The 26,267-nt window shown below is 44.4% G+C and overlaps 1 protein-coding gene across 1 annotated transcript in view; it reads right to left on the reverse strand.

Annotated features, from left to right (window-relative positions):
• Positions 1-26,267, reverse strand: part of ACE2 (angiotensin converting enzyme 2) — a 104,892-nt gene that overhangs the window by 67,443 nt on the left and 11,182 nt on the right. The window contains exons 2-3 of the mRNA XM_082248483.1: positions 4,252-4,410; positions 2,791-2,881 (exon numbers count right to left, since the gene is read on the reverse strand). Of these exons, the coding sequence (XP_082104609.1) occupies positions 2,791-2,881; positions 4,252-4,410 (250 nt within the window). The remainder of the gene's footprint in view (positions 1-2,790; positions 2,882-4,251; positions 4,411-26,267) is intronic.

The raw sequence follows: 26,267 nt of genomic DNA on the forward strand, positions 1-26,267 counted from the left end.
ACAGCTATGTTGGTAACTCAAAGCTGAACTCCAGGCAGATATAAAGACATAAACTAATGAAGCTCTGCTTCATAAATGTATTTGTTTTATGCAAGCAGCGTACCAGCCTTTTGCAATCCCCTGTACATTAGGGCTCAGACTGGGAGAGGAAGAAGCAGCACAAGGAGCCAATCAGTTGTGCGCTGCAGTGCTTACATGGTTCTCCTTTCACTGTCCAGGCACAGGCTGTGGGCGGGGCAAGATCTGTAAGTGTTAATTGCAGCAGTGTTAGCTGCAGCAGAGAAAAATGTAGGTCTTCTGCTCTGCTGGACAGGGCTATGGTGGGTGACTGAGCTGTGAAAATCTAAGAACTGGATGGACAGAAAAATCAACCCTTTATCAGTTCAAACAACTTTAATATAATAATTTTATCTGTGCATTTAGCCCTTTGGCTGCGGTACAGCTTTAACCTTGTTTACCAGGTACAATAATGATGAGCAAAGTGCAGCAAACCACAACATCCAATTAAAGATTCCTTCTGACTGGTTTCTATGGGTTATTGTACATTGTACAAGCTCATTAAACTTTCCATATCTTACTAATAAACCAAATGTGTTATCATAACTGCAAAGTGAGAAACAACTGCCAGCTGCAATATGTAAAGTCTAGGGAGGGTTGCTGCCCTAAATTTTATTGGCACTACATCCCCAAACTCAAACAGTAAGGCTATCTTCACATCTAGGAGTTGCTAATTTTACAGGTGTTTTACAGGCATTTTCTCGAACGTTTTGCAGGCGTTTTTTGCAGGTGTTTTAGGTGACCACGCTGCTGAAGACGTTGTATGATGAAACGCGTATGGCGCTGTCACATCACTTCCGGTTCCGGCTCTTGGTGGAACGCATTGCGTTCCGGCGACTCGTTACTGCGCTATTTTATCTGTGATACTGTGAGTACTATTTTTTACTTTGAATAAACGCATTTGTTATACAGTATTACACTATTGTTGCCCTTTTCTTGCCTCACATGGGAGTACTACTTACCCCAACGTCCCGAGGACCCCCCAGGAGTGCTTGAAACAGGACCCCTAGTGTGGATCCATCCATCCGGCAATATAAGACATCCAGGGATACCCGTTGGGAAACTTTGAGGTGTTCTAGGATTTCCAGGCCCACATATCAGCACCCCCAGAGGGAGCCAGGACCCACAAGAGGGAACGTCTATTTATATCTATACCCACCTTATACCCCTGTGTAGGGTGGGTATTTCTGGTGAGTGTGCTACTTATCATAGGGATCACGAGCACCCCACCACTATACCCACCACAGGAGTTTTCCCCGGGGATCATCACACGAAGATATTATATCTGCGCTGCACTATAGATGGACTTTTCTCATCAATCACCTTAGATTACCTTTAGCAAATATTATATTTGTGCTGCACTATATATGGATTTTTTGCATCAATCACTTTAGATCACCTTTAGCTCATGTTCACCCCCTTTTTTTGCACATTGTCACCTTATTTGAATATATTGGTCTTATATATGCCCTTTATATAGTTCCACATATTTATTTATTATTTTTTCATAATACTGTTTATTTGATCTATTCACCTATGGTTATTTATTCACCCACTGGCTAATTTTAACTATCACTATTTGAATTGTTAGATATATATTTATTTATTATCTATATATGCCATCCACTTGATATACACCACCATCCGTTACTGTAGGCTTGCATCTTACGGCACCAGTCACTTTATCACTTTTTTGTTTGTATTTATTGTTGATATTGTATTGCTTGAGATTCATACATTATGTGATACATAATTTTATATGACATTACCTCCATCCATTTTATGTATACTATACCACCATCTACATACATTCTTTGCCTCATTCTATCATTTATATATCCCTCCTGCTTGAGCCCCTAGGCAGCGCCATTTTCCTCTTTTTCCCATAAAAACGCCTGGAATCTGCCAAAAAAGAAGCTCGTGTACTTTTTTGAGCGACGGACGTTTTGCTTAAGGCGACAGAACATTCAGATGTGCACAATGTCCATTGAAGTGAATGGGATTTGTCTTGTTGGACGTTTTCAGAGCTGAGGCTTAGAGCAGAAAATCACCCAAAAACGCCTAGATGTGAAGAGACCCTAAAACAATCCAAACAATGGAACTTTCTGGGTGCTATATATTACAATTAATTTTAATTTTTAACTTTTTTTTATTTTAATTTTACATAAAAAGATACAAAAAATGTACTCTGTACTCTTCCAATATTTATCATGCTCAAGTATTTGTCTTCACATTGGTGTTAATTATGAAGAAGGAAGCAACACTGAGTAACGCCCTTATTGCACTTATGATGTGTTTTTGATGCTTTTTTGCTGTGTTTTTAAAGTTTTAAAAAAGCATCAAGAAAGTTTTTAAAGTGTCCATTAAAGCGTTGTTTTTCTAATGAGAATTGCTTAAAGGGAAAGTGATGTGGAGGAAATGATCTACTTTAAGGTGTAGTTAGGTTGTGGTGTGAAAGCAGACATTGGTCACTTGCTTGCACTGACACTTGCTGGCACTGAGTTGCATATTGAAAGCCCCTATAGTGGCTAATCTAAAAATCTCTATATTTAATCAAATAACAAAAATATGGTAGACTAAGTAAGTGAAAATATAAAAGTCACATAAAAATGACTGTATGGAAAACATTGAAATAAGAACTAAAAATGTGCACACACTAAAAATGTTACCGCAATTTTCTTTTACATCTAAAGAATCAATGGCGGAAATGTTTTTTTTTTTTACACTCAATACCTGGTTCAAAAGGCAGGCATATCGTTCCATTTGGGCTGCATACAGTTTCTGTGCTGTAGATTGTGCTCATTTCATTTAGGATTTGATTCAGCTGTAAAACAGTATTGTAGATATACAATGACCATATCAGTCTGATAAAATACATTCAAAGTATATTTAAACTAAAACAGTTTTTGTGGTAAAAGGTTAGAACCCCTGTCTGTTTTTTTTTCTATTGGTGTTCCATTAGGGGGATTTCCCCTCACTTCCTGTCTCAGAGGCACAACTGAGTGACAAGAAATATTGGGTTTCCCATTACTTTCAGGGCTGAATTACACTGTGGCGATCTGTTGCGGTGCATTGCCACACATTACGCATTAATGTGCTTTTGCATGTTATTGTGCATTGTGTTAAGGCAGCTCATTCATTATGAATGGGCTGTAATGAACCACAATGGATCAAAGAACGCATAAGACCTGTTTTAAGCAATGCATCGTTCATTGTAATTTCAGTGCGCAAAGCGTTGAGTGCCATTCAAAATGGATGGGACAGCAATGCACCATACAAAGAGCAGCTGCGATGCTGTGCGTTATGGGTTCCACAATGCACAAATGTGAATGGGCCATCAGTCCCGGTGACAACATTTACCAGGACAAATAGAGAGTGTGAATCTCCTCAGAAGAGGCGCAGATAAATATATATGGCTCAATGTCGGGACAAGGTCATCCAGCGCCCAGGGCAAAGATGCCAAACTGTGCCCCTCCCTCCCCCGTTCATGATATGCAAGCTTAGGGGATCCTACGCCCATAGCTTGTCAAAATCACTGCTGTTGTCACTACTCCTGTCAGCCTTGTAACAGAAGGAAAGCACCCTCATCCCTTTAAGAAACCATTGCGTCCAGGGCAGCCGCCCCACTCACCTACCCCTTGTCCCGAACCTGCAGTGGCTAGGTGGTTAGCACTTCTGCCTAGCAGCACTAGGGGTGTCGGTTTGAATTCCAACCATAACACTACCTGCCTTAAGTTTGCATGTTCTTCCTGTGTCTGCCTGGGTTTCCTCGAGGTATTCCAGTTTCCTCCTTCACTCCAAAGACATGTTAGTATTTTAATCGGGATTAGGGATGATGGCAATTACACCCATAGCCAACCGAGTCATTCTACCTGTTGGTAGGTTAATTGGCTCTAGTATGTGTATGTATGTGATTTAGGGACCTTAGACTGTAAGCTCCTCGAGGGAAGGGGCTGATAGGAATTTACAATATACAGTATATATATAAAGCAATGCATAAACTATTGGTGCTATATAATGTAAGTACCTGAAATAAATAAATGAAAAACTGACAAAAGTTCTAAGCCATCACCACTATATCTAACATGAAAAACAAGTCCTGGGGATATACTTTAAGTTGGTTAACATTTGTCATTTTTAACCCAGTATGGTGTTTATTGAGAGAGGCCCACACAGTCTATTTCTCATCCTTACTCTAGTGTAGTTTTCGTTTGGTAGAGCAGAGGATCCCTTTTGTCCAAGATAGATAAGCTGTAATTTCACCATGGGGTCCGTGATTTGGTCTTGTGAGTATCTTGCTGAGAAGTCACTGGCATTCTTGTAAAATGCAGACCACTTTGCTCCTTCTTCATTCTAGGATAAAAAAATATATATTTTCCAATTATGCCACCAGCAACAGTTTAAAGCAGATCTGCCCACGATGTAAAATGTTGTCAACTGTCTGTGTCTCTAGAGGCCTAACTGTAGGTATAATCAATGGGACCATAGGCAGGATCGTCTTAATTCATAAAGCTCTAAAATTAATAGAATAAACACCTCACAAATTTTGGATCTGAAACGGCCGCGGCCCGTTTATTGGTATTTAATAAAACCATTTGTTATTGACCAACTGTATCATTTTATAATATCACACCAAAAACTCACCAATACTACATATATACACTTATAACTCAGCCATAACAGCTCGAGTCATACCCAAACTTGGTCAATATATAAAATAACAGTCCCTTTTCACAATGAAAGGGCCTACCACATAAAAGGTGCCGCAATGAAGAGTGGGAGGGTGGGGGTGCATCTTCTTCTTTGCTGCTCCTCTTCTACTCTGTACTACGCAGATGAAATTCTTCTATATATGTACCTGTTGTTGCTAACCTTTATTTTAACCAATCATATTACACCTGCAACAACTGCTAACTGCCTAACTGAATAATTTACATTATATGGCCTGCCACGGCCCCATAGGTGGGCGTCGCAAATTTCTTTGCTCCTCCCCTCTCCCATCCACGTGCAATTACACACAAACTGTATCAGCCTGTTATTGATTTGTACAGGCTTCCTGTCTGTGGGTAACGTAAACACCTGACAATACCTTAGCTTATCTGGGTGGTGTTTGGCCCTAATTGGCCATATACATGAGCCCTTACATAGTATATAGGGTGTTAGTGAGTGAATGGAGAACGTTTTTACTGTTTCTCCTAAACTAGTGTTTGTATTAGCACTCTGCAGCCAGGCAGTTTATTAGGAACTTCAAAAACAGTGACAAATTACCAGTTCATGCGTTGTCATAGTAACCACATGGTCAGGCATTGACTGTTCTGTTTCCCTCTCTAGCCCTCTTCCTTGTGTTCCCTGTAAGTTTCCCTCACTCCATTGAGTGCAGCGCCGGCTAGTCCAGGCGCAGGCGCATGTTGGCCTATATCAGTGATGGCAAACCTTGGCACCCCAGATGTTTTGGAACTACATTTCCCATGATGCTCAACTACACTGCAGTGTGCATGAGCATCATGGGAAATGTAGTTCAAAAACATCTGGGGTGCCAAGGTTCGCCATCACTGGCCTATATGCCCTGAGACTTATGTAAGAGAACCCGGAAGCCACTGCCTTGTGTTGGAGGCGAAGGCTGACGGCGTTACATGGCGGCGATCCAGGAGAGGAATACTGATATCAAACCACAATTTCAACATGCATGAATTGTACTCCCAGATGTGAGTTGCATTTTGTTAAGCTTCCTGTTTCTTTTCAATAAAAGCTTTTATGCTAGGGCGGCCGTGTGCTCTTCTTTTTTATCCTTTGTACAGCTCATCAGGAACCAATTCTTCACCAGAAATTATAGTAAAGTAAAAGATACATAACATAGAGATGATATTTTTTCTGAGAAAATAAACACTAATCCAGTTATATGGCATATTTTAAATGGCTAAAATTTCAGATGCACACTATAAGTTAGGTCCAAGTTGGTGCATGATATCTCCTGATCTTATCTCTATAATAATATTGGTAGCCAAATTGTTTATTATAGATTATATCTGATAGGCTTATGGCTGTCAGAGCATATGCTGGCTGTGAGGGAGGGGAGAGCGGCACACAGAGCAGCTATGACCACCCCACCCTCTGCTGCTCATTTAGAGAAGCCTTTGTATTTTGTGAATGAGTTTACATAATACAAAGGCTTCTGTGATTGGGCAGAGGGAGGGGAAGGGCAGGCATAGAAGCTGCACCTTCTCTAATGTTGAAGGTGCTTACACCTGCAGTATCAGCACTGGGCTCCTGAAAATACAGCAATAGCTGTCTTCCGGGAGTGCAATAAGAATGTCAGATGTACATAATAGAGATAAGCCCAGGAGATATTATGCACTTTCTTGGACTTTACTCATAGTGTGTCTTCACTCTTTGCAAAGCAGCTGAATTCCTGTAATTCAGCTTTAACCATGGACAGTACAGTCTTCAGCCAGTCTGTCTGAGAGGGGGAGAGAAAGGAGAAACAGGAGTGTGTGTTGCCATCCTAAGCTAAAGGGCTGTGTGTTCCTATTGATGAACACAGTGAAGGGAGAGACAACTCTAGTCCCTGCATACAAGGGTGGCTTTAAAGGATGCTGTAAGAAAAATAAGCCGCACTGAAATAGGAAACCTGGGCCTATGGTCATTGCACAAGTTTCAACTGGAACGTAAACAAGGATTAAAAGATAACGCAGCTGCTTATTTAGCCCTCTGTTGGTTGAATCTGAGTCACAGGAGTGCAAAACTTAAGCCCCGTACACACGTACTGATTGTCGGCCAAACGATCGGCCGTCTTTTGTCCGGTGCTGTCCTGTCGGCTGAAAAGTGCTAAAGACTGCACACGAATTTTGACGGCCAACAACAGCCGACTGCAGAAGTGATGTCATGTGATGGTTAACTTTCCCTGTGTTTTTTCTTCTCTGAGCATGCCCAGTCTTGCTAATCTGCTCTTTGTCGGCCGAATTCTGTACTGACTGGCGAACAATCGGCCGTTCTGGTGACGGCCAAAAAAAATTTTAAAGTCTGCACGACAGATTCTGTTCGGCCGAAAATGCGCTGTCGGTTGTCGGAAGCATCATACTAACAAGCCGACAATCGGCTGATCGGTCGGGGCCGAATAATTACGGCCAACAATCGGTACGTGTGTACGGGGCTTATGTTTACTCCTGTGACCCTCAAGAGAAGCATGGCCAAAAGAGTTTTGGCTATACTCTTCCATTAACCCTAAAGTATATGTGAACCCTCACCTTGTAAAACAAACCATTCAGTTTAAAATGGACATGCAAGGCAAAACATTTGTGTATATTAATAAAAAAGACATTATAAATGCCTTTTTTTTCTTTTTTTTTATATGATCACATAATCTCAGTTCTCAGCGGCATAAGGGGCTTCGAGAGCTAAGGGTGGAGAAACAGCAGGATACTGATCTTCCCAGTGAATGACTGTAAGGGCTGTGGAGATGGGGGGCTTGCCAGCACAAGTCTGATCATCGGAGGGCAGGCAGGCTAAGCTATTAGCACAGCTAGAAAACGGACTAGGCTGGGCAGTATGGGCTTCCATGCCTAGCATGATTAGTTTGAAACGGAAAAGAAGGGGGACTGGCTGGATCACAAGGTATTTCTCAGAATAGAAAGCAATACAAAGAGAACAAAGAGAAAAGGAATTTACTCTAGTGCGCGGGGAGAAAATAGTCGCGAAAGTGAACTTACTAATAGTCACAAAAATCAGCAACCCTCTAAATCCGTTCTTGTGGTAGGAGCAGGGGAATCACACATGGAAATAATGTTTAGAGCATGATCTCATAGATTAAATGGCTCCTAAACGTGTGGTACATTACTTGTAGATGATCTGCTTTTAAACTTCTTCAAAAACTGATGTGAAAACAGAAATATGAGTGAAAATCGAAGAAGAGATAGATTCTCCCTGTTTCTCAGGATATGTACTAGCACAAGTGTGCATGCCCAGACAATAAAAATAGTCACAATCCTTCCCTCGTTCAGTTTTAACCGCGCGCTATAGTAAATTCCGAAATGCGCGAATGCCGAAGATGGGTACGCAACCGTGAAATTGTGCGAACTAGCAAACATGTAATATTTATATATATATATATATATCAATGCAAGTTTCAACCATTGAGTTTCATTGTACAACTGTTACTTCCACAAAATCATTTTGTTTGCAGAACAGGAAAATAAATAAACCAGGAAAAATGATTGATATTATAAATATCAGCAAAAGATGTATTTTATATAAACCATCCCATATAAGAATGGTGTATTGTTACATATACACACAGAATCATGGCCAGGGCCGGCCTTTGGGGTGTGCGAGCTGTGCGGCCGCACAGGGCGCCATGGGCAACAAGGGCGCCGTGTGGCCATCACCGCTCACAGAAAATCAGGCGATTCAGGCCGTACAGCGGGAGGTGAGCGGCGACCGCAGCCTGGACAGGGTCGACACAGGCCGCGGCCGCCGCTTACCTCCCGCTGTGCGGCTGTGCCTCAGTCACCTACTGATGCAGTGAGGCGAGCTGTGTATTACACACAGCTCAGCCTCCGATCCTTCCACGCTGACAGATCCCTCCTCCCTCCCTGCACTGACGCCAGAGGAGTGATCGTCAGCTCCTCCTCACCCCGCCCCTTCTCCTCCTCCTCCTCCCCCCCCCGCCCACACTCCTGGGGATGTGTGGGCAAGAAGTTTAAAGAAAAAAAAAAGCTGCAAACAGAGACAGGGTAAGGTAAGTGAGGTCTCTCTCCTTCAAAAAATGTAAGGGGGGGCTCTGTGTGAGGGGGGCTTTGTGTGAGGGGGGTCTGTGATGTAAGGGGGGGCTCCGTGGGGGGGGGGGTCTGATGTAAGGGGGGCTTTTTGTGGGGGTCTGTGATGTAAGGGGGGCTCTCTGATGTGGGGGGCTCTGTGTGTGGGGGGCTCTGATGTAAGGGGGCTTTGTGTGGGGGGTCTGTGATGTAAGGGGGGCTTTGTGTGGGGGTCTGTGATGTAAGAGGGGGCTCTCTGATGTGGGGAGCTCCGTGGGGGGGGTCTGATGTAAGGGGGCTTTGTGTGGGGGGTCTGTGATGTAAGGGGGGCTCTCTGATGTGGGGGGCTCTGTGTGGTGGGGGGTTCTGATGTGGGGGGTCTGTGATGTAAGGGGGGCTTTGTGTGGGGGGTCTCTGATGTAAGGGGGCTTTGTATGGGGGTCTTTGATGTGAGGGGGCTTTGTGTGTGTAGGGGGGCTCTGTGTGGGGGGAGGGCTCTGATGTTAGGGGGGCTCTGTGTGTGGGGTCTCTGATGTGAGGGGGGCTTTGTGTGGGGGGTCTCTGATGTGAGGGGGGCTTTGTGTGTGTAGGGGGTCTCTGATGTTAGGGGGGCTTTGTGTGGGGGGTTTCTGATGTGAGGGGGGCTCTGTGTGGGGGGGTCTCTGATGTGTGTGGGGGGGAGTCTCTGATGTAAGGGGGCTTTGTGTGGGAGTCTCTGATGTAAGGGGGCTCTGTGTGTGGGGTCTCTGTGTGTGGGGTCTCTGATGTGAGGGGGGCTTTGTGTGGAGGGGTCTCTGATGTGTGTGAGGGGTCTCTGATGTAAGGGGGGCTTTGTGTGTGGGGTCTCTGATGTAAGGGGGCTCTGTGTGTGGGGTCTCTGATGTGAGGGGGGCTTTGTGTGGGGGGGTCTCTGATGTGAGGGGGTCTCTGTGTGGGGGGGTCTCTGATGTTAGGGGGCTTTGTGTGGGGGGGTCTCGGATGTGTGTGAGGGGTCTCTGATGTAAGGGGGGCTTTGTGTGTGGGGTCTCTGATGTAAGGGGGCTCTGTGTGTGGGGTCTCTGATGTGAGGGGGGCTTTGTGTGGGGGGGTCTCTGATGTGAGGGGGGCTCTGTGTTTGGGGGGGATCTCTGATGTAGGGGGGCTCTAAATTAAGGGGGGCTTTGTGTGTGGGGTCTCTGATGTAAAGGGGGCTCTGTGTGGGGGGCTCTGATGTAAAGGGGGCTCTGTGTGGGGGGTCTCTGATGTAAGGGGGGCTAAGTTATTAGTGATCATAAAAAAGAAAAGTCAAATAAAGTGCAAAAAAGTGCAAGAAAATGCGGGGGGGCGCCACAGGATTAGCTCGCACAGGGCGCCTGAACACCTAAGGCCGGCCCTGATCATGGCTTAATCCTGCAGTGTAGTGCCATATAGGAAACAGGTTTGCAATTGCTGACTGTAGAACCGCGACTATGCAGATGCTGATTCCGCTAATGTGCCTTCACCTAGTTGATCACACTTTTCTGTTCACCTAATCAAGGTCCTAATTGTTTTAATTAGAGGCACTTAGAAGAACAACGACCATTGCTTTTCCCTATTCTTAGTAAATGAACTCCCATGTGACAATTGTTGTCTATGTGCCGCATTTATATCTCAAAGGAGTAGAGAAGTGTGGGAAAAATTATTGCATTTATTTGCACTGGAGCTCACCGGGAGTCTCTGTCAGTCCCTGCATTTCAGCTCAGCTGTGATGAAATGAGTTTAAGCAACATTAAACCTTCGTTTTTTTTTTTTATTATTAAAATAGCAAACATGGTATACTTACCTGCTCTGTGCAAAGGTTTTGCACAGAGCAGCCCCAATCCTCCTTTTCTGGGGTCTCCTGCTGGCGCTCCAGGCCCCTCCTCTTTGGCTTTCCATGGGGGCACCTGTGCAGGCTCGCTCCCGATCTGTCTATTGACCAGGCAACATGGCCCCACCCCTGCTCCCTCATCACAGCATTTGATTGACAGCAGTGGAAGCCAATGGCTCCCACTACTATCAATCTATCCTGTGAGGAAGGAGACAGCGGCAAGAGCTGCTGCTCTCGTGCATGTAGTGGATTGGATAGGGCTGGGAAAATCCTGCAGCAGAGAAGGGTTTTTTTTTAACCTTAATGTATAGAATGCAAAAAGGTAAAAAAAAAAAAAAAAAACCTAGAGGCTTTAAAACCACCTTAAATGTCACTTTAAAAGAAGGGGGATAAACGTTGGGACTTTACATGAGGACATGACATGGTAGGGTCATGTACCTCCATCTCTATCATGCAAAGTCCCAATTCCCCAATGTTTTTATTTAAATGTCACTTTGTGATAATTCAATATAGTGCTTTGCATTCTAAAATGAAATCCACTATTCCTCTCTTCCCATACAGAGCAGACACCAGGCCACACACTAAAATGGCTCAATTCTTTGTGGGCTCGTATGAAAAAGCAATCTGTGAAATCTTAGCTCATTTCAATGGACAGCAGATCTTGGCATCCTGATAGCCCTCTAAATTAAGCAACTAGCAGGTGTATCTAAGCTGTTTATTCACACCTTGGAAGTGTAACCAAGCACTATTTTTGTCAGTTTATGTGCATTATGTTTAGGGCAGCCTTCATTCAATTTGTAAAATGTGCATAAATAGCTAAAGTAGAACTGAGCCTGAAAATTAAAAAAATGCTCACAGGTAGAATTTATATGATAGAGGACCCTATTGGTCTCTTCTTGTTTCTCCCTGTCTGTCAGAGTTAATGTATGCACAGCAAAGTGTACATTTACGGCATGGCTCTGTGCGTGATGATGTGACTTATTTTTTGATACATCTATATGTAAGAAACTAAGTTTGTTCAAGAAACTAAGTTTCTGGAGAACTAATCAATAATAATTTTTTGGTATTTGCCTGGGGAAGGAGACGGCTCCCTTTCACTTATTCTCTGTCTATTGATATCATTGCCATATGTCAGTGCAAAAAGATGATCCCTTTAACAACGTCTGCTTGGACAAAACGTACATCGGGTGGGGCAGAGCTTGTGCTGATGTCACTCACTTTTTGCTTGAGCCGTGCCAGCAGTGATTTGATTGCATTGTGCAGTTACAAGAAAAAACTTTGTAAGTCGTTTTTTAGCCTATGATTAATACATTTTTAACAGCTTGTTTCTTCTTGCCAAGCCATTTCTTTAGGAGCAGGAGGAGGATAACAAAGTGAAGTCCTGATGTTAAAGCGGAGTTCCACCCAAAAGTGGAACTTCCGCTTTAGGGAGTCCTGACCCCCCGACATGCCACATTTGGCATGTTATTTTTTGGGGGGGGGAGCGGGTACCTAGTTTTGACAGGTACCCGCTCCCACTTCCGCTCGGAGCGCCGCGGCGCCCTGAGCGGAAGTTCTCCTCTCCCCCTCCCTCCCTGCAATCTTCTGGGACACGTCAGAGGTCCCAGAAGATTGCCGGCCAATCACGGCGCGCAGCGCGACTCGCGCATGCGCAGTGGGTACCCGGCTGTGAAGCCGCAAACTGTAACAGCCGGGTGCCCACAGCAGTGATGCCGGCGCCGAGGGAGAGGATCGAGGCTTCCGGCGGCCGCATCGCTGGACCGTTGGACAGGTGAGTAAATGGCTGGAACTCCGCTTTAAGTGCAGTTCTGTGTTTCCTTATTGCCTACATCCCTGCAGCTTCGAGCTAATTTAGACCTTGTATAATTTGGGGTCTGGGCAAGAGGCTGGATGTGCTGAGGTGGTGGGCTGACTGCTGTAAACACTGACAATATATTTTATTCACTTATCAAAGAAAAAAGATTCCCCTAGGGGGTGGGACTTTTGCGGCAAGAACCAGGACTTGAGTATATTTCGTATAAATTTATTAAACAATTGTAAGACACAAATAGACAGTAACAAAGAACAATGATATATCATAAAAACATGGCCATAGATACGTCGTTGGTGCTGGAGATGTCTGAGATGTCTGGACAGGACCTGACGCGTTTCGGTCAGTTTGCCTTTTTCAATAGTCCAACAAGAGAAGCCAGATCTCAGACTGGAAATGTGAGAAGCAGAAATCAATATTTGGTAAAAACAGTTTGTCAAAAGTAAATTCTACATTATATAAATTACATAGTATCTATTATAAGTTACACAGTGTCTGTTATACCTAGATGTATCAATAATTATTGTATTTCCGTAAGTACATACCAGATATGAGGATTCTCTGTGAGACCAAGGAAGAGAGGCCACTCTTGCTTGGTCTCACAGAGAATCCTCATATCTGGTATGTACTTACGGAAATACAATAATTATTGATACATCTAGGTATAACAGACACTGTGTAACTTATAATAGATACTATGTAATTTATATAATGTAGAATTTACTTTTGACAAACTGTTTTTACCAAATATTGATTTCTGCTTCTCACATTTCCAGTCTGAGATCTGGCTTCTCTTGTTGGACTATTGAAAAAGGCAAACTGACCGAAACGCGTCTGGTCCTGTCCAGACATCTCAGACATCTCCAGCACCAAAGACGTATCTATGGCCATGTTTTTATGATATATCATTGTTCTTTGTTACTGTCTATTTGTGTCTTACAATTGTTTAATACATTTATACGAAATATACTCAAGTCCTGGTTCTTGCCGCAAAAGTCCCACCCCCTAGGGGAATCTTTTTTCTTTGATATATTCAATAGGGATGTTGGCAATATCCAGGTCAAACACAGGATCCGAATAACTCTTTTCTATTTTATTCACTTGATCACAAGACACAATTTTGTGGACATTATATATTTGTTTTATATATCACTGGACTTCACAGTTTATACTCTTTATTCATAGTGAATATTAATGAATATTAAAGTGGTTATAAAGGCAGAAGGTTTTTTTTTTTTTATCTTAGCGCATTCTATGCATTAGAATAAAAAGCCTTCAGTGTACAGCAGCCCCCTCAGACAGCCTAAAACTTATTTGAGGTTCATCCAGATCCAGTGATGTTGCACAATAGACTCGGCTGTCGGGGACTCCCCCCCCCTTTATTGGCTGAGACAGCTGTGTGGTGACATTGCCCCTCCCCCCCGCTGCTGTCAATCAAATTCAGTGAATCAATGAGGAGAGAAAGGGGGATGGGTGAAGGAACACAGGGAGCTGCAGCTCGGCTCAGGTGCCCCCATAGCAAACTGCTTGCTGTGGGGGCACTCAACAGGAGGGAGGAGCCAGGAGAGCAGTCGAGGGACCCGAGAAGAGGAGGATCAGGGCACAGAGCAAGTAAGTATGGCATGTTTGTTTTTTTAACAAACAAAAATTGACTTTACAATCACGGAAATGGAAAATGAAAATGTATATGGCCAGTGGGAGCTCTGAGAGGACAACACTGAAGGGTATCGCTTGACACGTGTCTGCCATAATGTGCAAATATGCAGTGTATACTGGCACATTATTGCTGTCCCCTGGCCTTTATGCTTTATTTACACTCACCGGACACTTTATTAGGTACACCTGTTCAATTGCTTGGTAACACAAATTGCTAATCAGCCAATTACATGGCCGCAACTCAATGCATTTAGGCATATAGACGTAGTGAAGATGACTTGCTGAATTTCAAACCAAAATTCAGAATAGGGAAGAAAGGGTATTTAAGTGACTTTGAATGTGGCATGGTTGTTGGTGCCAGGCGGGCTGGTCTAAGTATATCAAAGTCTCCTGATGTACTGGAATTTTCACGCGCAACCATCTCTACGGTTTACAGAGAATAGTCAGAAAAAGAGAAAATATCCAGTGAGCGGCAGTTGTGTTGATGAAGAAGCAGTAGACCACATCGGGTGCCACTGCTGGCTAAGAACAGGAAACTAAGGCCATAATTCGCACAGGCTCATCAAAATAGGACAATAGAAGATTGGAAAAACTTTGCCTGGCCTGATGAGTCTCGATTTCAGCTGCGACATTCAGATGGTAGGGTCAGAATTTGGCATAAACACTTGAAAGCATGGATTCATCCTACCTTGTATCAACAGTTCAGGCTTATGTTGATTGTGTAATGGTGTGAGGGATTATTTCTTGGCACTTTTTGGGCCTCTTAGTACCAATTGAGCATTGTTTAAATGCCATAGCCTAAGTATTGTTGCTGACCATGTCCATCAGTTTATGACTACAGTGTACCCATCTTCTGATGGCTTCTTCCAGTAGAATAATGCACCATGTCACAAAGCTAAAATAATTTCAAACTGGTTTCTTGAACATGACAATGAGTTCACCGTACTCCAATGGCCTCTACAGTCAACCATCTCTCAATCCAATAGAGCACCTTTGGGATGTGGTGGAACTGGAGATTTGCATCATGGATGTGCAGTCGACAAATCTGCAGCAACTGTGGGATGCTATCATGTTTATATGGACCAAAATCTCTGAGATATATTTCCAACACCTTGTTGAATCTATGCCACAAAGAATTAAGGCAGTTTTGAAGGCAAAGGTGGGGTCCAACTCAGTACTAGCAACTTGGTGTAACTAATAAAGTGTACCATTTCACAAGTTGTGCTAGCATTCCATTCTAAACAAAACAACAGGTATACTAAACTGCCCTCCAGTTGAAGCTACGCCAATCGGAGAAGCGAAACGCGTTGACGTCATCACTCCCGACCAGTGCAACAAACAAGTGTCACAGACGTGGACGGCAGGGGAGCTATTGGGAGCCGGAGGATCGGAAGCAACGCACGGACCAGGCACTTCAGCGGCATCTCAGCGGAGGACAGAAGACAGAGCAGTGCGGCAAGGAGTCGGAAGTCAGGTAAGTGAAAACACAAACCCGTCCAGGAAGAGGGGTGAAGAATCAGCCGTTCGGCTGACAGAGTGTCTCTGATGAGGCGGGGACAAATACTGAGGCATCCCGCAATCTAGCAACACAGACACACACTCTGCATAGTCCCCGAGAAACGGCGAGACATTTAAACCACCTGACACCCCTCCACCAATGCCGCAAACATAAAAAGGAGATACACTCTGCAAAACCTCCTAAAACAATAAGCTCAATAAGGACATACCCAACATTAATACGAGCTATCCCCAATCAATGACCCGCTGAAACCTGGCATTCCATTTACACCTTGAGAGGGAAGCAGTTAGAAATCTAGGCAATTGCCGATCCAACCACGAGTCATAGAATAGACTCGGAGCAAAGGAGAAAAAATACTGCCAAAACCTCGGATTGTGTAAATATCCTAAGTGGAGAAGGAACCACTCCAGCTACCCAACACCCCTGACCCCCACCCACCCTGCTTTATCAAGCAAAAAAACTATTGATTAATAACTTCCCCCACAAGTCCACAGACACGCATCATAGGAGAATATAGAAACGGTGTACACCGCCAGAATGAATTAATTTTGATTATAAATACCCTAATGATGTCATATCATGCACCGGCCGGTACCTTGTTAAATGTTTAATGTTTCACGTTGTATGTCTTGTTTTTTCTGTGTTTTTTGTGTTTATACTGGTCACATATAAAAGGCTGAGCCTATATCTGTACGGAAATGTACTCACGATAATACTATTTCACAATAAATTGCTATGTTTACATTTTACCTCTGAATCCCTATATTATTGTACTGACCATTTAACCTACCCTTAGTTCTGACACCTGAACAGAACACCTTTCACGTATACTAAACTGCCCTACCTAGGTGTACGTATATACCTTTCTTTCTTCCTGATGCCACAGTTCAGAGGAGAAGTAATATACTCAGGATATCTGTGGAGCGTGTGACTCACCCCCTTTCTTCCCTTCTGACAGGACTAGTGCTTGGTGACTAGCTGTTTAGGCACCTATTAATTTGATTTAGAGGCAGAGAAAGTGCTTTTAAGGTAGGTCTTGCTTATACTTGTAGTGCCGCTCTAGGCGAAAAAGGAAGCTATATATTTTCACGCTGGTGTTCAGGAATGGGGTGTCGACATTAAATATCACCACCCAGTAGTGGGAAGTATGCTTAGAAAAATCACAGTTCTCCCAGTCCTGTCTATGTTATTAACATGTGTGAGATGGCCTCAGCCTTACACCTCAACACAAGCTACGTCCTCTGACATGTTTCGCCCCACCCACCAGGGCTTAGTCATAGGTATAATGCTGAGACTGTGGCAGCACCTAAGATGGCTGCGTGTAACAAAATGGTTGTTTCTGACAAAATGTTTTTACTTGTAAAGTCCGAGCAGATTTCTGACATTCTGACTTTTCCACCATCTGCATGAAACAAGTACAACCCACGCCCCTCTTTTTCTCCCTTCTCTTTTCCTGTGAGACAGTGTGCTCAACAGCTTAGTAACATGTATCAAGATAAGTTAGAGAGATAAAGCATGTAAGTGTGAAACTGCAAATGTCAAACTAGTTTTTAGAAACATAAGAAAATATGTATGCAAAAGAAATATGTATGTGTGACACAATTGCCGATTTATATATATATACAATGTACCTGCCCTACAAGGCACTTAGTCTCTTGGACACGAGTCCTACTAAGTCCCATTCACTCGGGAATAAAAAGTTTTGTTTTCCTGAAGTCTGTGTCCAGAGTGCATTACTGGTTTCCCAAAACTGTTTGCTGCTACATTTCTTGGTGCATTGGCCGGAAAACCCAGTGGGACACCGAGGCAGGTGGTCATTTCCACCACAACCTGCCGGGATAATCTTTGGAGCTAGCCCCTTGGATAACCGCTGCATCTCAGGCGCCACCAGACAATTGTCTGGGAGACTACACTACATTGACGAATGCTCCAAAGCCGCCCTGATAGCATCTTTATTTTTGGACTCACAAACCAAACAGTTGGAGCTCCACTTCAGAACCAGGTGAGATCTTTGCCGTTTGGTTTGGGATAACAGCCAGACAAGACCTCTCAAAGATATTCAAGGGTAGGGGAGCCTGATCACCTCCCGAGGAAACCCCGATTGGATGATTGCGCATCCTGGGCAGACCTCAGTCAGTTAGTAATCTTAGTTGACAAAGTTTGGTGTGAATTGTGTCTGTATGAAATGTTGCCCAGCAACAAAGCGAGAGTAGACTCCGTGTAGGGGCAGTTCTAAGCTGGGAGACCGTGCTGAGTCATCGATAGGAGGAAGTAGTGTTTTGACCCCATTGTGTTGAGAGTCTTGGACCCCTTACCAGATTCTCAAAACTTTACCTTACCCTCTGTGTCTGTCTTGGTGTCTCTAGGGCAACAAAATGAGTGGGAATCAGTCAGTCCTATCCCCCTAGAGTGTATGATCAACAATTTTAAGAAGGGATTCTGCAAAGGTTGCAAACTGAAACCTAGTCCTTAAAAAAATAGAAATACTATGTGAAAAAGACTGGCCCCGCTATGGAACACGGTGGCACCCACAGGGAACATTAGACCTAGAGACCGTTTACCGACTAGTAGCACATGTTAGCACTAACTCACAGATACCTGACAAGATCCCATACATAGATTGTTGGAAGAGGGTAGTGAACGATGACCCTAGGTAGATACAGAAAGCAAAGGATGAACAGTGTAGAATTATGGTTATGACAAAAACACAACTAGCAAATAAAAGTACCAAAAGCACATAGTCCACCCTGAAGAGGCAGACGACCAGCCTCCTCCACATGTAGAGGAATGAGTCCTGGGCGGGCAGAGAATAAGTTCTGAGTCCCCGCCCTGTAGACTGGGGGAATTAAGCTCAAGTCATTGCCCCCCCCCCCCCAGGAAGATGACCAGACCCTGTCAATCCTCAATCTCAGTAAAAATACTCCTACATGTACTTCCAGAAGCGATCAATGGGCGCACAGGTCAAGGGTCCACTTCCACCACAAAGAATCCCGGTGCCAGTAACCGAACTCTTGCCCTGTCCTTCAACTTACCTATGCAAATGCCCCTAGGGGAACAATTTGTAGGGGGACAATGGACTCTAGTCTACACCCCTTTTACCACAACGGACCTACTGACCTGGAAGACCTATAATCCTTCTTACAGTGAGAAGCCCCAAGCTATGACAGACCTACTCTGTTCGATAATTCAGACTCATAACCCCACCTGGTCTGACTGTCAGCAACTTCTTCTAACTCTTTTCAATACAGAGAAAAGACACAGAATAAGCCAGGCAGCTCCAATGTACAGTATGTTGAAGAGTTAGGAAAACACCACTGGGACCCCCCTGGCTGGGTTGCAGAACACTGTCCAAAAGCAAACCCTCTTTGGGATCCGAACAAAAAGGAACACATGCACAAACTTCAACTTTATCAGACAGCTATTATAGAGGGGATGAAATCAGCCGGCAAAAGACCCACTAACCTTAGTAAGATGGCAGAGGTCCTCCAGGAGCCCAATGAAAGTCCAGGACAGTTTCTTGAAAGACTATCTAAAGCTTTCAGACTGTACACTGCATTTGATCCCCCAACTGCATTTTTCAGTCAGTCTGCTAGAGATATTAAGAGGAAGCTTCAGATACAAGAAGGCTTTGCTGTTATGAATATTGCACTCTGTTAGAATAGCCACAAAAGTTGAAAACTTTGTCAATCACGAGTTAGAAACTAAGAGGGGAGTTATGTGAAGAAGAGTGCCTCCAAGCCACAAATTAACTGTTGCAGCTACTGTGAGAAGCAGGCTATAAGGTATCCAGCAAAAAGGTGTCAGAGACAGTTGGGAGAGGGCATGAATGAAAATGTTCATGCATGAATTCCTGAGAGCAGCAAGATTCTGCCGGATATGGATACCAGACTTTGCCACCAAAGCCAGGCCCCCTCTATGAATCCACAAAGGGGGAGAGAGAGCCCTTTATATGGGAAAAACAACAAGACCAAGCCTTCCAAGACCTTAAGACTTCCTTAATGCAGGCCCCTTCTCTGGGCCTTCCAGACAGTCAGACATCATTCTATTTGTACGTCAGTGATAAGCGGGAAATAGCAGTGGGAGTCCTGACACAGTACCTGGGATCATGGCAACGCCCTGTGGCATACCTCCCAAAACAACTGGACACTGTAGCTCAAGTTTGGCCACCTTGCCTGCGGGCCATCGCAGCAACAGCTCTCTTGGTGGCCTAAGCTGACAAGTTATCACTAGGTCAGGAAACCTATGTCCGAGTCCCACACCAGGTACAGACATGGGTGGATTACAAAGGAAATCACTGGTTCATTAACAACCAGATGGTTAAATACCAGGCCATGCTGTGTGAAAATCCTCAAATCTGTTTAGAGACTGTTAATACCCTAAACCCAGCCACTCTGCTTTCCACTTTACAAGAACATCTGACACATGACTAGTGATGTCGCGAACATAAAATTCGCTGTTCGCGAACGGCGAACGCGAACATCGGTGAATGTCCGCGAACCGGCGAACATTGCGAACCGCCATAGACTTTAATAGGCAGGCGAATTTTAAAACCCACAGGGACTCTTTCTGGCCACAATAGTAATGGAAAAGTTGTTTCAAGGGGACAAACACCTGGACTGTGGCATGCCGGAGGGGGATCCATGGCAAAACTCCCATGGAAAATTACGTAGTTGACGCAGAGTCCGGTTTTATTCCATAAAGGGCATAAATCACCTAACATTCCTAAATTGTTTGGAATAACGTGCTTTAAAACATCCAGTGTGTGTATACGATCAGGTATGATGTTGTATCGATCAGGTAGTGTAAGGGTTACGCCCGCTTCACAGTGACAGACCAAACTCCCCGTTTAACGCACCGCAAACAACCGCAAACAGACCAGAACCGACCAAAATGGGACAGGAACTGGGCTTTAAGGGTTAGGGTTAGGTTTAGTGTTAGGGGCTAGGGTTAGGGTTACGGTGAGATACTTAGGGTTAGAGTTAGTAACCCTACCCCTACGCCTCTAACCCTAACCGTCTAACCCTAAGCACTAAAAATAACCCTAACCCTAGCCCTAACCCTAACCCTAGCCCTAACCCTAATTCTAATTTTTTTTTCTGGTTCTGGACATGCTACAGAGCTGAAACTTCACAGGTACACGTTTTAGACCCCCAGACACTGAATCACACAAAAAGAGTTCTTAAAAATTGTAATTTTTTGTTAGAGAGCCAATTATTGGAAAAATTAAAAAAAAAATAGAAATAAAAAATTTCTTTGGATTTAGCATCTGGGGGGGGGGGGGTCTAAAAAGTGTACCTGTGAAGTTTCAGCTCTGTAGCATGTCCAGAACAAGAAAAAAATACGAATTAGGGTTAGGGCTAGGGTTAGGGTTAGGTTTAGGGTTAGGGTTATTTTTATGGCTAGGCTTAGAGGGTTAGGGTTAAGGTTAGAGGGTTAGGGTTATGGTTAGAGGGTTAGGGTTAGGTTTAGTGTTAGGGGCTAGGGTTAGGGTTACGGTGAGATACTTAGGGTTAGAGTTAGTAGCCCTACCCCTACCCCTCTAACTCTAACCCTCTAACCCTAAGCACTAAAAATAACCCTAACCTTAGCCCTGACCCTAACCCTAGCCCTAACCCTAACCCTAACCCTAGCCCTAATTCTATTTTTTTTGGTTCTGGACATGCTACAGAGCTGAAACTTCACAGGTACACCTTTTAGACCCCCCAGACAATAAATCCAAAGAATTTTTTTTTTTTTTTTAAGTTTTTTTTTTTTTTTTTTTTTAAGTTTTCCAATAATTGGCTCTCTATCAAAAATGACAATTTTTAAGAACTTTTTTGTGTGATTTAGTTTCTAGGGGGTCTAAAAAGTGTACCTGTGAAGAGTGTACCTGTGAAGTTTCAGCTCTGTAGCATGTCCAGAACCAGAAAAAAAAGATCATTTTTCAGTAGAGCAGGGATGGTGGGAACCCCTTTTACACCTATATGATCTTTTTTTTTCTGGTTCTGGACATGCTACAGAGCTGAAACTTCACAGGTACGCTTTTTAGACCCCCCCAGACACTAATCCAAAAAAAGTCATGCCTGCCACCGTATATATCAGTGGTGGGTGGGCAGTGGCACTGCAGTGGGCACAGTACACTCTGTGGACCTGACAGTCACTGGCACCCAGGCAACTGCAATTATAAAAAAAATATATATATTTTTACTTTGCAAGCTTCTGTGCCACCGTATATATATCAGTGGTGGGTGGGCACGCAGTGGCACTACAGTGGGCACAGTACACTCTGTGAACCTGACAGTCACTGGCAGCCCAGGCAACTGCAATAATAAAAAATATTTTTTTTTTTCAATTTGCAACAAGATGCTGTGCCACCGTATATATATCAGTGGTGGGCAGTGCACTGCAGTGGGTACAGTACACTCTGTGGACCTGACACAGCACTCACTGCAATTATGACAGAGGAAAAAAAAAATATTTTTTAAAATGCAAGGTACTGTGCCTGTGCCATCCGAAATGAGTGTGGTGTGCACACAGTACAGTCTGTGGTGGGTCTGTGGCCTCTCACACACAGCGGGCAGGCAACTGCAGTGTACAATAGATATATATATATATATATATATATATATATATATATATATATATATATATATATATATATATATATATATATATATAAAAGAAAAAACTCAATTACCAGCCCTTAAAAGGGCTTTTGGGGACACTAAATATATATATATATATATATAAAAACCCTCAATTACCAGCCCTTAAAAGGGCTTTTGGGGACACTAGATATATATATATATATATATATATATATATATATATATATATATATATATATAAAGAAAAAACTCAATTACCAGCCCTTAAAAGGGCTTTTGGGGACACTATATATATATATATATATATATATATATATATATATATATATATATATATAAAAATTACACAAATACCAGCCCTTAGAAGGGCTTTTTGGGGTGCTGTCAGGATGCTGTCCTTACAGCAGTAGTGGACCAAGAACACTGACTAGCAAGACCAGGAACACTGACTAACAACTGTCCCTAGCTATTAACAGCAGCAGCAGCAGCAGCTCTCCCTCCTCTCACTAACACACACTGCTTCAGAATGATCTAAGGTGGATGCTGCCCTTGCTTATTTATAGGAGGTGGGAGGGTGTGGGAGGGAGGTATGCTGATTGGCTGGAAATGTGCCTGCTGACTGTGAAGTTCAGGGTCAAAGTTTGCCTCAATGATGTATTATAGGGGGCGGACCGAACATCGCATATGTTCGCCCGCAGTGGCGAACGCGAACATGCTAAATTCGCCGGGAACTTTCCGCCGGCGAACAGTTCGGTACACCTCTACACATGACTGCTTCCGGGTATTGGATGAAGTCTACGCAAGCTGGCCATACTTGAAAGACAGCCACTTGGGAAAGCCAAATGTTAAGTACTTCACTGATGGCAGCAGTTTTGTGAAAGATGGGGTCTGCTATGCCAGGTATGCAGTAGTTACACAGGAGACAGTGATAGAGGCAGGAGCCTTACCACAGGGAACCTCTGCTCAGAAAGCTAAACTAATCGCACTTACCAGAGCATTACAAGTGGCTGCAGGACGAAGGCTGATTTTTTATGTAGACTTTGGGTATGCCTTCCTGACTCTCCATGCTCACGGAGCCCTGTATAAGGAAAGAGGGCTCATTACATTTGGAGGGAAGAGCATCACATATGGGACAGAAATACTGGAACTCTTGGAAGCAGCATGGGCCCCCTCTGAAGTCTCAGTGATCCACTGTAGAGGCCATCAGAAGGGAGACTCACAAGTGGCTAATGGAAATAGAAAAGCAGATCGAGCAGCCAAGGTGGCAGCACTCTGGCAGCCCCCACAAGGAAATATGGCCCCCCTGTTCCCAGTACTCTCTGAATGGGATCCAGTTTATACAAAGGCAGAACAAGAATGGATAGAGACTAAACCTGGAAAGTACAGGGAGGATCGGTGGTATCAACTGCAGGATGGAAGAATTGTGATTCCAGCTGCTGTAGCAACTGAATTTGTGACAGAATTCCACAGGGGGACACACATGTGCAAAACAGCTATCGAAAGGGCCCTAGAAAGACACTTTTATATCTTCTGGCTACTCACGCTGGCACATACAGCAGCCAGAAAATGCATGAAATATGCGGGAAACAACCCAAGACAAGGGCCTCTACCAACTCCCGGAATACAAGCTGTAGGAGCCTCACCAATGGAGAAACTACTGGTTGACTTCATTGTCTTGCCACCCTCAGGAGGATATAAATATTTGCTGGTGGCCATCTGCACCTATTCGGGCTGGGTAGAGGCTTGGCCCACACAAACTGAGACTAAAAAAGAAGTGGTTGAACGCCTGATCCAGGAAATTATCCCCAGATATGAAATCCCCTCCTCCATAGGCTCAGACAACAGCCCGGCCTTTGTTCACAAGTGCCTCCAGGAATTAACTTGGAAAATGCATACCGCGTACTAAAATTGCAACTGGCGAAAATCTGTCAGGAAACCCAGATGAAGCGGACCTTGATGCTGCCCATTGCTCTCCAAATTTATTTTTTACCATAAATGTAGCAGAACACAAATTTGCCTAAACTGATGAAGAAATTTGATTTTTTTACATTTTTTTTTTACCAAAAATGTAGCAGAACACAAATTTGCCTAAACTGATGAAGAAATTTGATTTTTTACATTTTTTTATTGGATATGTTTTATAGCAGAAAGTAAAAAATATTGTTTATTTTTTTTCAAAATTGTCTGTCTTTTTTTGTTTATAGCACAAAAAAAGAATAAAACACAGAGGAAATCAAATACCCCCAAAAGAAAGCTCTATTTGTGGGAAAAAAAGACACATTTTATTTGGGTAAAGCGTCCCACAACCGAGCAATTGGCAGTTAAAGTAAAGCAGTGCCGTATCGCAAAAAATTACCTGGTTATGAAGGGGGGTAAACCATCCGGAGCTAAAGTGGTTAACAAATTATTATTAGAATTTTTGATGTTTTCAGATAGATTTGTGTAGTCCATTATCTAGCTGGTAGGAGAGGAGCATCTGCAGTCTCACCGTGCTGTTGCTGCTTCTGTGTGTGTATCCACAAAGGACTTCTACACAGATGCAGCCAATGTTATTCCTGCCTACATTCAATAGAGGGAGCCCAGGGAACATAGAGTACAAGAGAGACTCTGAGGATTGTGGGAAGTATAGTTTGCCATAGAGACTGAGCTATACCAGAGCTTGTCTGGAAAACTGCAATTCCCAAGAGAGAGACATTAAAGGGGAGGGACAGTAGTAGTTTTCCTGGGGTGAAGGAGATATAAGGGTCTCTTTTTTTTCAGGGATAAACCAGGGCTTAGAGAGACTATGAGACTGTGACCCACCTGAGCACAGTGAGGATAGTGAGCCGGCAATCTCCGTCTGAGAGCAGAGAAGGCAGAGCAGATACCACCCTGGAGCAGGGGAGACAGAGCGGATACCCCCCTGGAGCAGAGGAGGCAGAGCGGATATCACCCTGGAGCAGGAGGAACAGAGCGGACACCACTATAGAGCAGTGGGAGCTGAGCAGATACCACCCTGGAGCAGGGGGAGGCACAGCAGATACCACCCTGGAGCAGAGGGAGGCATAGTGGATACCAGCCTGAAGCAGGGGTGCATAGCATATACCACTCTGGAGCAGGGGAGCAGAGCAGATGCCACCCTGGAACAGGGGAGGCAGAGTGGATACCACCCTGGAGCAGGGGAGGCAGAGTGGATACCACCCTCGAGCAGGGGAGCAGAGCAGATACCACCCTAAAGGAGGAGAGCAGAGCGGATACCACCCTGGAGCAGAGGAGGCGGAGTGGATTCCCCCCTAAAGAAGGGGAGGCAGAGAAGATACCACCCCGGAGCAGGGGAAGCAGAGCAGATACCACCCTGGAGCAGGGGAGGCAGAGCTGATACCACCCTGGAGCAGGGGAGGCAGAGAAGATACCCCCCTGGAGCAGGGGAGACAGAGTGGATACCACCCTGGAACAGGGGGAGCAGAGCGGATACCTACCTGGAGCAGGAGAGGCAGACCGGATACCACCCTGGAGCAGGGGGAGCAGAGCAGATACCACCCTGGAGCCAGGGGAGCAGAGCGGATACCACCCTGGAGCAGGAGGAGCAGGGGGAGCAGAGCGGATACCACCCTGGAGCAGGGGAAGCAGAGCGGATACCACCCTGGAGCAGGGGAGGCAGAGCGGATACTACCCTGGATCAGGGGAGCAGAGCGTATACCACCCTGAAGGAGGGGAGCAGAGCGGATACCACCCTGGAGCAGGGGAGGCAGTGCGGATACCACCCTGGAGCAGGGGGAGCTGAGCGAACACTACATTGGAGTGACCGGGACTGTGAGAAGCCTGTCATGCAGTCAGAGAGTTTTAATACATTAACAATGCTGCTTAGTATCCATACTATTATACACAAGTACATAAAAAAATTTCACTGGTAAAGTAGTACATAATTGCGTTGAGTTTTTTTGGGTTTTTCGTGCAGTCAGAGAGCTACACACCGGGGATACAACCAGAGGGAAAGAGGGAAGCTCTTTTGCCCAGCAATTGGATAGAAAGTCTCTGACTACACAGGACTGGTGAGTGGCCGCTAGCCAGCAAACACTGC

The sequence above is a fragment of the Pelophylax lessonae genome (assembly GCF_965119305.1).
Source record: "Pelophylax lessonae genome assembly, chromosome: 2".
Classification (NCBI taxonomy): domain Eukaryota; kingdom Metazoa; phylum Chordata; class Amphibia; order Anura; family Ranidae; genus Pelophylax; species Pelophylax lessonae.